The sequence below is a fragment of the Lithobates pipiens genome, unplaced genomic scaffold (genome assembly GCF_037356315.1).
Source record: "Lithobates pipiens isolate NorthernLeopardFrog02 unplaced genomic scaffold, aLitPip1_a1.2 Scaffold_27, whole genome shotgun sequence".
Lineage (NCBI taxonomy): Eukaryota > Metazoa > Chordata > Amphibia > Anura > Ranidae > Lithobates > Lithobates pipiens.
This window is the reverse complement of record NW_027507788.1, coordinates 208,958,344-208,972,384: the sequence shown is the minus strand read 5'-3', so window position 1 is coordinate 208,972,384 and position 14,041 is coordinate 208,958,344. Positions and strand designations below refer to the sequence as shown.

The 14,041-nt window shown below is 41.6% G+C and overlaps 1 protein-coding gene across 12 annotated transcripts in view; it reads right to left on the bottom strand.

Moving 5' to 3' along the window:
* Window positions 1-5,324: 5,324 nt before the first annotated feature.
* The window catches only part of KIF1B (kinesin family member 1B), a 280,308-nt gene continuing 271,591 nt past the window's right edge, over window positions 5,325-14,041 (bottom strand). For all 12 annotated transcript variants that reach the window (XM_077458165.1, XM_077458166.1, XM_077458172.1 and 9 more), the window contains one exon: window positions 5,325-12,720. In XM_077458165.1, the coding sequence (XP_077314291.1) occupies window positions 12,678-12,720 (43 nt within the window). In that variant the 3' untranslated portion in view covers window positions 5,325-12,677. The remainder of the gene's footprint in view (window positions 12,721-14,041) is intronic.

Genomic DNA, 14,041 nt, shown 5'->3' with positions numbered 1-14,041 from the left:
CTGGAGTTAGAGATGTGTTGTCTGACAGAGCCCTTGTGGACATTTCCCTCAACAGAAGGTCGTTTCAATGCCCTACAGTGGGGATGAAACTGAAGATGGGGCAAATGCCCTGTTTAGGTTTGGGAACAGCAAACAAGTTGAAGTAAAAGCCCTGGATATATAACACTTTGATCCAAATGACTTGAAAGGGTTTGAAGATCTGATTGTTTGTAAGAAACATAAGGAAAATTGTAAGCATGGAAACAAGAAGGGGGTAGGAAGCAAAACTTAAGTTTACAGCCCTAGGAGAGACCACCTTCTGCACCCATCTGGGATGCAAGTTTGCCAATTGCCTGCAAAGGGTAACAGACATCACCTTACTCTGGAAAGTAGGTGGGCCACCTTCATGTGACATTTTGGCAGACCTGAAATGCCTGACTGTGCGGTTGGATTGGGAGCCAAGCTTTAAGGATAATGATGTGATGTGCAATGAAGCTGCAGGAGTGGAGAGAAGAACGGCACATTTCTTAACAGTCAGAGTGGACTGCTCTTTAAGCTTCTTCCACCGGAGATGATGGTTCTGCATCATCCTTGCCATCATCATAATTTAGGATTTAATAGCAGAACATTGTGAGATAATCTCATCAATCTGGTCTTGACTTGAGCAACTCAGGCATTCTTTGCGGCCATGTGCTCAGAACCTGGAGGTAAGTGCTGATGCAATGTTGTTGGCCCTGACCTGAAAAGTGCTTCACAGCTAACTTTTACCAGGTCTGGAAATCTCTCCAAGTAGAACCCAGTACCCGAAAATCTCTTTCAGGATATCCCTGCAGTGTCTAATTAAGCGGGGTCCAGATCTGGAATTCCAAAAGCCAAAGAGGATGACTGTGCCCAATAGCAGCCAGAGGGGAAACCTCCAGCAGTGGTGTAAAGAATAATCTTAAGTAAAGAAAAAAGTTGAAAAAGAAAAAAGTGCTAGAAAAATAATAATAGGTTAGTATTTACAGCAGCAGAGCTGAAGAAAAGATGTTTATCCTGTTGGGACACTATAAAAAGCGAAGGCATGATGATATTAGGAGGGGTTCTCTTGGGCTAGCCTACAAGTTTGTCAGGGTGCAACCTTCTGTAGGTAGCAGTATAAGGTTAAGGTTGGAGACTTATTATGTCCCTTGATGGACAAGAAAGTTTAGTACTTTGTTTTTGCAGCATTTAACTTAAAGTGTCACTAAACCCGCATCATAAAAACTATCAAATGGTGTATTACAGGCTGTTCACACTCATTCAGTCACTAGGAGATTTGTTTTCTGTATTCTGCAAAAAACCTGGTTGATTCTGCTGCTCTCTAGCTCCACCTTTTGTTCATGTCCCCAATTCAGCTAGGGGTTTTGCAGCTGTGGTGGCAACTCTGCACATGCTCAGTTTTCAGTGAGTTTCTATGCTGAGCATTTCCTCCTCATCACATCTGAGCAGCCCATGTAACTATAGTCACACATGTGGACGTATACACAGTGGTAAATGACAGCCCACCCCCTCGCTCCCTCCTCCATGCCCACTATCCATCTAAACACAATGTGGGCGGCATATTAGATGTTGAATAATGGAGGCTTCACCTCCCTCTTAATCTAAGACACAGCCTGTGACTGGCAGAAATCTGCCAACACAGTCTTATTTCCACAAAATAATATTTGTATGACAGTTTAAAACAGTTTATTGATATTATTTGTTTTTACTCTGTATTCCAAAGGCTGTTTTTTTTTTATTTGAGCATGTGACCGGCGTCAGAGGACTAAACTTTTATTATTAAACTAATTAACCACTTCAGCCCCTGACCATTTTGCTGGTCAAAGACCAGACCACTTTTTGCGATTCGGCACTATGTTGCTTTAACTGACAATTGCTCGGTCATGCGACGTGGCTCCCAAACAAAATGGACGTCCTTTTTTTCTTTTGGTGGTATTTGATCACCTCTGCGGTTTTTATTTTTTGCGCTATAAACAAAAATAGAGCGTCAAATTTTGAAAAAAAAAACGCATTATTTTTTACTTTTTGTTATAATAAATATCCCCCAAAAATATAAAAAAAAAACTTTTTCCCCTCAGTTTAGGCCGATACGTATTTTTCTACATATTTTTGGTAAAAAAAAAATCGCAATAAGCAATTATTGATTGGTTTGCGTGAAAGTTATAGCATTTACAAAATAGGGGATAGTTTTATGGCATTTTTATTAATAATTTTTTTTTTTTTACTAGTAATGGCGGCGATCAGCGATTTTTATTGTGACTGTGACATTATGGCGGACACATCGGACATTTTTGGGACCATTGTCATTTATACAGCAATCGCTGCTATATAAATGCAGTGATTCCTGTGTAAATTACACTGGCAGTGAAGGGGTTAACCAGTGGGTGGCAGTGTAGGGGTTAAGTGTTCCTAGGGGTGTGTTACTAACTGTTGGGGGCTGGGCTTTCATTTAGTGAACACTGATCTCTGCTCCAATCACATGGAGCAGAGATCAGCGTCACTAGTTGCTAGGCAGAACGGTGAGATGCTGTTTACAATGGCATCTCTCCGTTCAGCCGCACCGTGAGACGATCGCGGGTATGCCCGCGGCGATAGAGTCCGCGGGACCCACGACCGGACTCACGGAGGTCCGAACCAGCCGGCGGCGCGCTCGTGATGGCAGGGCGGCATTAGAGATTGGACGTACCTGTATGCCAATATGCCTGCCCGTGCCATTCTGACGACGTACATCGGCGTGCGCTGGTCGGGAACCGGTTATAGTTCCAGCATCCAAATACAGAAATAGAAGGTACAATGTAAATTAAACAGTGTGTGTTTAGTAGGACTTTAAAGAGGAAGTAAACCCTGATGGGTTTACTTCCTCTTTGATTCCCTGCAAAGGTAAAGCATAATGAACTACTATGCATCGCATAGTAGCCCATTATGTGTCACTTACCTGACACAGGAGCCAGTGAAGTCACCGCTGTCCCCTTGTGTAGGGAGCCTCCATCTTCTTGGTGGGTCTCGCTGCTCCGGCGCTGTCATTCAGCGGGGCCGTGATGACGTCACACCCCGCGCATGCGCACGGGAGCCGCCACTCGCGGCACATCGCTGTTAACAGCAGCGCTCAGTGCGCCTGCACGCCGCTGTCTACGGCGTATGAGCTGTAGACAGCGGTGCCTGTCTTTTGGCAAATATCTCCTAAACCGTGTAGGTTTAGGAGATATTTCTTGGACCTACAGGTAAGCCTTAATCTAGGCTTACCTGTAGGTCAAAATGGTTTGTAAGGGTTTACAACCACTTTAAAGTAATTTTGATGGAACCTAACAATTTATTGTTTTACAAGAGATCAGGCACTAGCTGGAGCTCTCAGAGGCTCAGTGCAGTTTCTTTGTCCCTTCCTTAAAGCATATGTAAACCTAATAACTGAACTCTTCTAAAAATTTGAACGCAAATGTTTTTTTAATCTGGAGCTTCTAATAAAATAATACCTGGTGACTGTGCCATGAAAGAACTTATTCAGACACTTGGGCTGGGCTCATGCTGCAGTACGGAGCGGCTCACAGCGATGGGTCCGGTGCGTCCCCGTTCAGTGTTTCAGGTCCGATTTCAATCAGAATTTTTGATTGAATTCAGACCTGAAACGGACCAGAAGACGCACAGGACTCCTGTACAATTCGCACCGGAGCCGCCCTGGAGATGTGTGAACTGGCTCCATAGAGAGCCGGTCACAATCTCCTGACATGCAAATTGGACGCTGAGAAACCCAGATCCAATTCACAACAGTGTGAACCCAGCCTGAGGGGGCGAGTTACAAAAACTGGAAAATGCTAAATTTGGTCCAGCTGTGCGTTTGACACAATAAAAAAAAAAATGGAAGCCGATTGGCTATCATGCACAGCTGCCCCAGATTTTGCACGCTCTGGTTTTAGTACATCAACCCCATATTGTTTTAGCGTGACAACGCTCTGTCACCCTGTGACATGGGAGTCCTTTGACAATACATACATACATACTCTACCCTACCCTAACAGCACGTAAAATTACAATTTCTGGGAGTGGCTCAAGCAGGTTACTGCATATTCTTCTTCTCATGATGCATTGCTGGGTACCTAAGTGTCACTTTCGCAGGCCTCCATCATAGAGCTGCACGATTCATCGTTAAGAATCGAAATCGCAATCTTTTTTCCCTTCCTGATCTTCAGAACAGCATGTCACGATCTTTCTAACAAGTGCAGAGAGTTCTCACAGCTGAAAAAAAAAAAATTCAGGCAGCCTGCCTAGTTTTATTACAACATGCAAATAAGTAGAAACAACGTATGTTTTTGTTATTTTATCAAAGGAAAGAAATCTGGCATGTAGATGAGGGAAGTTTTACCATTTAAAGACCAAAACTTTTCTGACATTTGTTGCATTATTTTCTGCTCGAAAAAATTACTTGGAGCAACCAAACATGATATTTTTTTTTTTTTTTTTTTAGCATAGACCCTAGAGAAGAAAATAGTTATTGTTGCAATATTTTTGTCACACCGTATTTGTGCAGCGTTTTTTCAAATGCAATTTAACAAAAAAAAAAATACAAAAAGAAAACTCAACAGTAAAGTTAGCCCAATTTTTTTGTATAATGAGAAAGATAACGTTACAGCGTGAGAATCGTGATCTTTATTCTAAGCGAAAAAAAAAAAAATCGTGATTCTCATTTTAGCCAGAATCGTGCAGGTCTACTGCGTCATATATAGAGGCTCTAAGTAAGCTTTAGCCTGATTGGCTTTTAAAGAGGAAGTAAACCCTGATGAGTTTACTTCCTCTTTTTTTCCCTGCAAAGGTGACAGGAGCCAGCGAAGTCGCCGCTGTCCCCTGTAGTCCGCCGCATCCATCTTGCTGGTGGCGTCTCGCAGCTCCGCCGCTGTCATTCGGCGAAGCCGCGATGACGTCACTCCCGCGCATGCGCATGGGAGTCGACAAATGCGGCAGCTCCATTCTTGGAACTGCTGCGCTCAGTGCGCCTGCGACAGCGGTGCCCGTTTTCGGGCAAATATCTCCTAAACCATATAGGTTTAGGAGATATTGCTTGGACCTACAGGTAAGCCTTAATCTAGGCTTACCTGTAGGTCAAAGTGGTTTGTAAGGGTTTACAACCACTTTAACTTACACTGGACTTTTTTTTTTTTTTTACTGTAGCATGCACATGGGGTGGCAGAAACATGAACAGAAGGTAAGCATAAATAGAGGGTAAGGGATAGCAAGTGAATCTAAACAGCCAGAATGACGCTAGCAAATCCCAAACTCATTTTTACCTGCTGTCCAGTGTTCCTCTATAAAGCCAAAAAGACAGGAGTCAGCAGTCTGTTAATGCACAGCTTGAACTTTTATTGTTAGATCCCGTTCACTAACATTTTTCAGTGGTGCAAGGTTACCATACACAGTTATATATAGATTTATCTGCATTGCACATCTAGGCTATACAGCAAAATGGATCAAAATTAGTACAAATACATGAAATATATTTACATTTTGTATACTCAAGCCCACACATCCGATTATATTTACAAAATAAAACACAGAAAAATTAAAAACCATGACAGGAGTATTTTTTATTTTTTTTTGTAATTCGCCATGATGACCCTGCGCTGTGTGTTTTTTTTTTTCTGTTGAAGAGCGGTCTGTGCACCTCTGCTAAGTTGTAGAAGCAAAAGCTCGGTCCTAATTGACTCCTTTGCTTAACTGAATGCAACCAATGTGTTGTACTGGTAAATTTAAGGAGTTTGAAGAGTACCGGTCAGTCATTTCCGTGAAGAAATTCCAATTTTTGCAAGAAAACCATCTCACAAACTTTGGATTGCATCTTAAAATGTCTGCTGGTTCACACATTTCTGTCTATCCTGTTGAAATGACTCAGAGACTTAGTACTTTTCCTTTTCCAGGTAATACTAGTAGTGTAAAAAAGGTGCTTTATTTCAACAATGACAACTTTGGTCCAATGAAATGCTTTGAGCCTAGCAAGCTTAAAAACAAAATCATTTTCCCGCTCAGGCATTGTGTGATATGTATGACAGATGCAAAGCTAAAACAATATCAGTGGCTGGAATGGCGCCACTAAATTGTATCACCCACAGGAGGTTCAGTATGATCTCCTTTATGGGTGTTCGGCTCACAGCAGCCAGATCTCAAATGTCTTACCTGTCCAGGGGGCTAAAAAAAATAAAAAAGGAGCCTCAGGCTGGTCTATATGACTGCAAAAGGAAGAATTAATTGCACGCTTCTGATAAAGTTTGCCACTTGTGCATGCATGGAATTTTACTGACCTATAGCAACGTCATTCATTTCGGGATTGCAAACAGACATGAAATGCTCTTGAAGAAAGATGAATGGAAACATATCAGCATCTACAGTGCTGATGAAATTGTTTCCTGTACCCCTTTTGAAAATTCAATAAAACTTATATTTGAAAAAAAAAAAAAAAATTGTTTAGCTTAACAGGGGCTCTTGTCAAATATTGTGAGCTAAAAAGGGAATTTAAAATGAAACTTGCATATAAACCACATAGATAAAAGTTTAAATTGCAAAGTGCAATAACCCTCCACCATAGACAGTAAAAGATGTGCTTAAAAACATACCTAATTTGAAGAATATGCTGACCTATCTCTGGTTCAAGTTAATTTGACCAATTGGCAAAGGCAGAGGAAACATGGGCTCAGCTGAAGTAGGTGGGAAGAGGAAGCAGCTGACTGGGTGGCTCTACCTAGATGTCAGTCACCTAACCTGATTGGATCACATGACCAATGCCTTGGTATCTGGACATGTAATGTGCGCTGGTAAGCAGCTTAATATCTAAGGACACCTTTAACCATCTCTCGGCTTACTAGGGCTTAGTAGGGGTGTTATTATTATACATCAACTTTAAGGGTTGGCTTAAAATTTTTCGATTAAAGAAAAGAACATGGTCCTAATACTAAAATCTATATCTACTACAAATGGTTAATGTAAATGGGAGCTACAAGATCTGCAGGGACATATAATGGAGGTTAAAGTGCCCATAGCTGTTAGAAGCAGCCGTTTTGTCCACTGAGCCACTCTTTGGCCATATCACTAAATGAAACATGCAAAAAGGAGAAGTCTTGCACATGTGTTTACACCATTATCAATTGTTGGCAGTCCAATAGTTACTTATGATAAGCAGCCACATGTGGATTGGGTCATGTAATATACCAAAAACACAAGCGGAAACTTAATGTGTAACCGCCTATCTATGTCACACTTACTCTGCCAAAACCATCCAAAATATTAACTAAGCCCATCTAGAATCTGTTGCCAAGCGGCAGCAATAAGATTTTGTATCGGGCTTTGAGCTAATGATATGGTTTTGGTTTTTTATTAGTGATATTATTAAGTCATTTATAAAACGAATACGTTTCCACACGTGCCGAGTAAATTTGCAGGGCAGCTCCCCGATTTCCTTCTAAGACTTGTGCGCTATCAACATCACACTTTAAAAATAAAGCATAAGATTATTCATCGTCAGAATGAGGGAAAAAATAAAATAAAAAATGACATAAAAGGAATACATTCCAGTTAAGACAGTTTAGATTGTGGATAACATAGCATAAATACACACATCAAAAGCTGAGTAGTAACAATTCCAGTTATATATACATTCAAGGAACTTTCTGACCAGCGGTGAATGAGGAATGCCCTGGATGCTCAAAACCTTCATTAAGTAAATGCACTGGCCTTAGTGGTCTATATGGTTAAAGGGGTATTCTACATCTGATGATATTCATCTGTCAAATTGGTTGTGTACCTAAACAGAATTTATTAAATATATTTTGTTTTGCAAAGTCTAACTTACCCCACAGCCTGAAATAATCTGTTCAATTAACCAAGTAATAGGTGGATGTAGAACACAAACCATGTTATCCTCTACTCCCTGAATTTCCTATATTGTTACCCTCCCCCTTCCCAATGTTATTTCCCTTACTTATAGTTGTACAGGCTGACTAGTGACTCAATGCGGTGACCTCCCAAGACCTACAGCGTGAACCCATTTAGGGGTAGGCTGGATTGGGCCATCAAGATTTGAACAAAACATATTATATAAGCCTTTACAATGTTTTTTATTACAATGATATGTACCCATTTGCAACATTCTTAATTGTTTTGTTCTCTTTTGATAAAATTTATGGATAAAAAATATATATATATTTAGTTTGACTAGTTTGGTGTTTTTTTGCTTAACATAGCTACATAGTTAGTCCGGTTGAAAAGTTAGTCAGGTTTTGCCTTCCTCTGGATCAACTGTGGGTATAGAATTGGGTATATGGGATTGTATGATATTAACATAATGCACTATGGGGGGGGGGGGGCAATAGAAACCTGACCCATTTTTAACCTATCAAAGCTGGCAGAAAACATTGCCATGTCATGATATGCATATGTAGGTACTGGAGCTGGAGAGCCGCAAGTATAGGTGGCCAGACTAACAGCAGTCTTATCCCCAGACTAAGGCCGGCCATAGACTGAGCGATTTACTTTCTTGCAACCTCAAAAAGACACCGGTTTCCCCATCTACACAGTGTTGATGGGGGAATCCCTCCCCTTGAAGCCATTGTGTTCTCCCGGAGAGGAAGGCATCTCTGCTGGGAGAACACACTGATTATTGCTAGCGGCTATAACAGCATGGAAAATCAGACAGGCTGGTTGTACCCAAGTTGATTGATCCATCAACTTGGGTACATTCAGCCTGCCCATACATGGTTCAAATCTCAGCCAGTTCCTGCTGAACCGGTTGAGATTTGAAACATCTATGGCAAGCTTAACAGGTTCCTGCTGAACCAGCCAAGCTTCGAACCATCCATGGCCAGCTTAACCAGTTCCGGCTGAACCAACCAAGCTTCGAACCATCCACGGCAGCTTAATCAATTCCGGCTGAACCAGCCAAGCTTCGAACCGTCCATGGCAGCTTAACCAGTTCCGGCTGAACTGGCCGAGATTCAAACCATCTATGGCCGACTTAACTGGTTCCCGCTGAACCAGCCAATGGCTGGCTTAAGGGAGTGTCCTATCCCTACTCAGCCCAAAATGCATTGGAAGTATATGATGACTTTCAATAAAACTATAAAGGTGTTGGAGTCCTCAATGTACCATAAACCTATAGGGCAAGGGCGAATCGTCATATGCGATGAAAGATACGTTTCATCTGCAACAATGGCATGTGTTACAACACAACTACAATGCATTAAAAAACATTTCTGCAACATGGCATGTGAAGGCTGACAGATTAAAATCATCTATGAGCAAAAGACCTCTTTAAGACAATGTAGCGTTTGATCCCTAGTAAGGTGCGAAACCCCATTCAAAGCTCTTTTCTCCCTTAAATCGTGTGCAATTAAACGCAGGCATAAATATACAGTACAATAACACCTATAGACAAGTTAACATCCCTTTCAATTAGTAAACAAGTAAAAGTCGTCTTTGCTTTGCATTGAAGCCAGATTTCCTAATTTTAATAAAAATCTTTTTTTCCCCCAATTTCGTAACAATAAAAGTGCAGTGCTTGTATGTTTTTTTGAATGTAAATGGCTAAAAGGGGGTCACAATGATAAAAGATTCATAGATTGTATTAGGCAGTTTCCCTTACATAAGGAACCAATACTACTTTTTTTTCTAATCAATTTCATGTTATGCAGTGAAATTGTAATAAGATAAGATGGTTTACATGCCAGGACCTATTTGTTACTGTTATCCATGGCCTTGGAGTGGCATCCATGCCTTAGAATGAACTGCCTCTGAATATATTGGGTGTCATGGACACGGATCATTGTTGTGTTACTGCAGTGTGTGAGTAATAAAGCAAAGATCGCTGAGGTATTTCTGCTTACAGCTTGGAATAAAGGCACAGGTGACACTATCAGGCCTCTTGCACACGGTACGGATGTTTTGAGCATCTGCATTTTCTCAATGTAATTTGTATTTACACGTGTAACGAAACGTCCCACACTCCGCTTGAGGGCTTTCGTGATATACAGCAAACCAGACCTTTTCCTTTATCTCGTGATATACAGCTTCCTCCCAGTCTGAATATAGTTATCAGATATTCCAACCGCTGACAACCACAAACTAGGCAGTACTCGTTTGGCTGCTCAACATGAACTGTTTATTGAAACACAGGTAATACTCGGAACAATACCCCCCCTTTGTAATCTGGGCGGGGTAGACTGTCCAATCGGCAGGGAGAGCGTATTCACATGTATGCAAATTCGCGCGTACAGTACATTCCTTAGGGGGAAAAAATAAAATAAAAGTCAATGAAAATTCAAAATATTTATGCAAGTATTTGCGCATATTTGCTCATACTGGCGCAAAATACTGACTGAGAAAGCAGATTTTTCAATTATTTTTTTCTTGCGCGAGAATATGCAGCGCTCGTTTATGCACCTGTGTATACAGGCACCTTGTAAAAAATAGACTGCATTTTAGATCAGCTTTTTCAAGCTGCAGTGTGCAAGAGGCCTTATTCTTGGGCTGCCTGCCCACCAACATGCAAAAATAAATGTAAGCAGTGAAAGAGTGCTTAGTTGCAGTGAGTGATAGCATGAAATTCTGTATTTTATATCACTATCAAGATATTTGATAAAAGATTGGATAACAATTAGGTAAAAGTGGAGGCCTCCCATCGGTACTAATGGGCAGGGCACATATTTTTGATTTAGGGAGCTAAATGAAAACTAAAATTTTAATTGGGCACAGATGAACAGGTAAGGTGGGTTTTCCAAACTGAAGACAAACTGAAACCATAAAGCTGGCCAATCATCTTAAAACAAATGTGTTGGAAAATAAATATTTGGCTTTGGAGACCAGTCGAGCATGCTCATTGGGTTGGTTGGCCCATGGCACACCCTATATATGGCATTCCAGAGCTGCCTGACTCCGATGTCTACTGGTCACCAAACCAAAAATAAATCCGTTCCAACAGACCCACAAAACATCCGTGCCTCCTCCATCTGTCGGGGTTTCCGATTTCTGTAGTAGTGGGTATTAATAAAAAAAAGTAAGGTGAATAATGGTAATACAACTAAGGAACAAGGAAAGGAATTTACTAGACAGAATCTTGAGCAGCTGTGCATGGCAACACCAATCAGGTTCTAGCTTTCATTTTTAAAGCTTAACTGAGCAAGCTGAAGATACAAACTGATTGGTTGTCATGAACAGATACTCCAGATTCTGTCTGCTCAAGTTTTAGTAGATTCCCCCACCAAAATGCGTTAGCCATGTCATCAGTCACTAGTGAGCTGACAACCGAATAGGGGGCACTTTCATGCTACCACTCTCTGCTGTAATGGCAGGTACTTTAATGAAGAAAATATCCTAATAGGTAAATTAAAACACTTTTGTTAAATATCACCGTCCAAAAGTTCATGAAAAAAGGTGCAGCAACAAACAATGCCAAATGTGTATAAAATAATATGAAAATACATATTAATTAGGTCGCTGTATTAATGTGATCAGGTAATCTTGGGGTCACTCAAAGCAAAGACTGTAAACTTTTTTTTTTTAAATCAATATATAAATATATGTAGAAATATAGTTTAATCCACCCTATTATTGTTGTGGAAGTGGTGTGCAGATTTTTTTTAAAATTTTTTTTTTTTTTACAGGAACCTGCCAAGAATGGGTTATTGGAGATGAAGCTCTCATGGTCACATGAGTTCCTCCCCGTCCTGAAAACAGCCCAGTTTGGTGAAAAAGGCCTAGCATTCAGCCCAGCACTTTGGAGCACAAACAACTTTCTGAACTTTTATGCCTGAGACAGTCGAAGGAAAAAAAAATGGTTGCCGATTTGTTTTCCTGCTCGTTTTGATCCGTGTGACTTCCTAATGATAAAAAAATAAAATAAAAAAAAATAAAAGATAAAAACAAAATAAGCAGCATTTTTTCCTTCATCCTTAAAACCCCAAAACAACAAATAAAAAATAAAAAATCCCTTCAATTTTTCTTTGTGCAGTAAGATAAACACCAGTGGGCGAAGGGCATTCTTGTCTGAGTCTCCATGTTGTTCTTTGTAGCGCGTGAGGTTGGCCGTACTGCAGAAAAGAACAGCGTGGCAGAGATGTTAAGCTTAGCGATGGCAATGAAGTCCCTGGGCAAGGAGAATTTGAATGTGATGTTTGGAATTTGCCACCGCCCAGCCTTGACACCCGTCACACCCTGGTGCAGAGCAGGGCTGGAGCCATGGTGGTAGTAGAAGAGACAGAGAAAGCTGTATAAAGGGGTACCTCCTGCCCTCCCCAGGATCATTAGCAGCAGGTTGAGTGGGGGGGGGGGGGGGGTTAAAGGAGGACAAGAACATCTCAAGGAGAGCCTGAAGGTTCCAAAAAACTCACAAAACCAATGGCAAATAAAAAAAAGTAAGGAAAAAAAAAAATCTTCTGACGGACATACTACACTACAGACACTAGAAACTGCTGGGATGGGGCTGGAAGAGGGGGAAGGGGACATGTCCAGAAGAAAAGAGGGGAGTTAGTAGTCCGTTTCTCTCTGTCTTTTCTTCTTGTTCGGCCACATGCGATGAGTTGGGTTTGTTTTGAGCACAGACAGAAGAGGAGGCGGGAGAAAGCCACAGGTTTACAGACAAGAGAAACAGTTAAGAATCACAAAAAGGGAGGTAACACTTCATATCTGGAGGAAAAGGGTGGAGCTGCTCAGTAGTTGATGGCGAGAGAGCGGCGGCGCGCTAATTTTGACCTGTAGGAGAGACAAACAGGAGTTAATAATTCTTTCTCACAATTCCTATTTCGGCTGAAAAAAAACGACTGCTAATTTGAAGACTTAAGGCCCCAGTTATGAAGTTGTGGCATGGCTTTACCATGACTGTACCACTGCTTAACCTCTTGTCAACCAGCCGCCGTCATTATACTGAGGCAGGTCGGCACAATTCTGCGAGCCGTCGTAGCTATACGTCGGCTCCTCTAAGCGGGATAGCAGGCTCGTGTGCGCCGCTGGAGGCATGCACATGCATGCGCTGCAGGGGAGCGCATGCGTAGTACACAGGACAACCACATTCCAAAAATAGCCGAAGATGAACGGCGCCTGCGTCGTGAGTCCAGGGTCTAGCCCCACCATCCAAGTGGACATAGAGTTAGAATAAAAAGAGCCGAGCGCAGCGAGGCCATGTCCGAAGAGTGGCGAGCAAAGTGAGCCCACGAGGGGCCCTCTAATATATGCAGCCCTATGTCCACTTGGATGGTGGGGCTTGCACCTCGACTCACGGCGCAGGCGTGGTTCATCCTCAGAGATTTTCCGAATCTCCTTCTGCTCCATACTGCGCAAGCGCTGCGCTTGTGCAGTACGGGGCGGACACTTCTAGATGGCCGGGCCCTATATGGCAGAATACCAACGGTCGCGATGACCGATGGCCACAAGCGATCACGGGCACGAGAGGCAGAACAGGGACGCGTGTGTGTGTAAACACACAAATCCCTGTTCTGTGAGGAGAATAATAGCTACAGCTCCAGTGACATTTTTACATTAATTAGTGACATTTTTATAGCACTGATCGCTGTATAAATCCCAATGGTCCCAAAAATGTGTCAAAAGTGTCCGATCTGTCTGCCATAATGTCGCAGTCCCGATAAAAATCACAGATCACCGCCATTACTAGTCAAAAAAATAAAAATGCTATAAATCTATCCCCTATTTTGTAGATGCTATAACTTTTGTGCAAACCAATCAATATACGCTTATTGCCCTTTTTTTTTTCACCAAAAATATGTAGAAGAATACATATTGTCCTAAACTGAGAAAAAAATGCTTTTTAAAAAAATAAAAAATGGGGATATTATAACAAAAATTACAAAATATTGTGTTTTTTTTTCCAAAATTGTCGCACTTTTTTTGTTTATAGCGCAAAACAAACACAGAGATGATCAAATACCACCAAAAGCAAGCTCTATTTGTGGGAAAAAAAGGACGTCAATTTTGTTTGGGTACAATGGCGCGCGACGCAGTTAAAGTGACGCAGTGTCGCATCGCAAAAAAATGGCCCGGTCATTCAGCAGCCAAATCT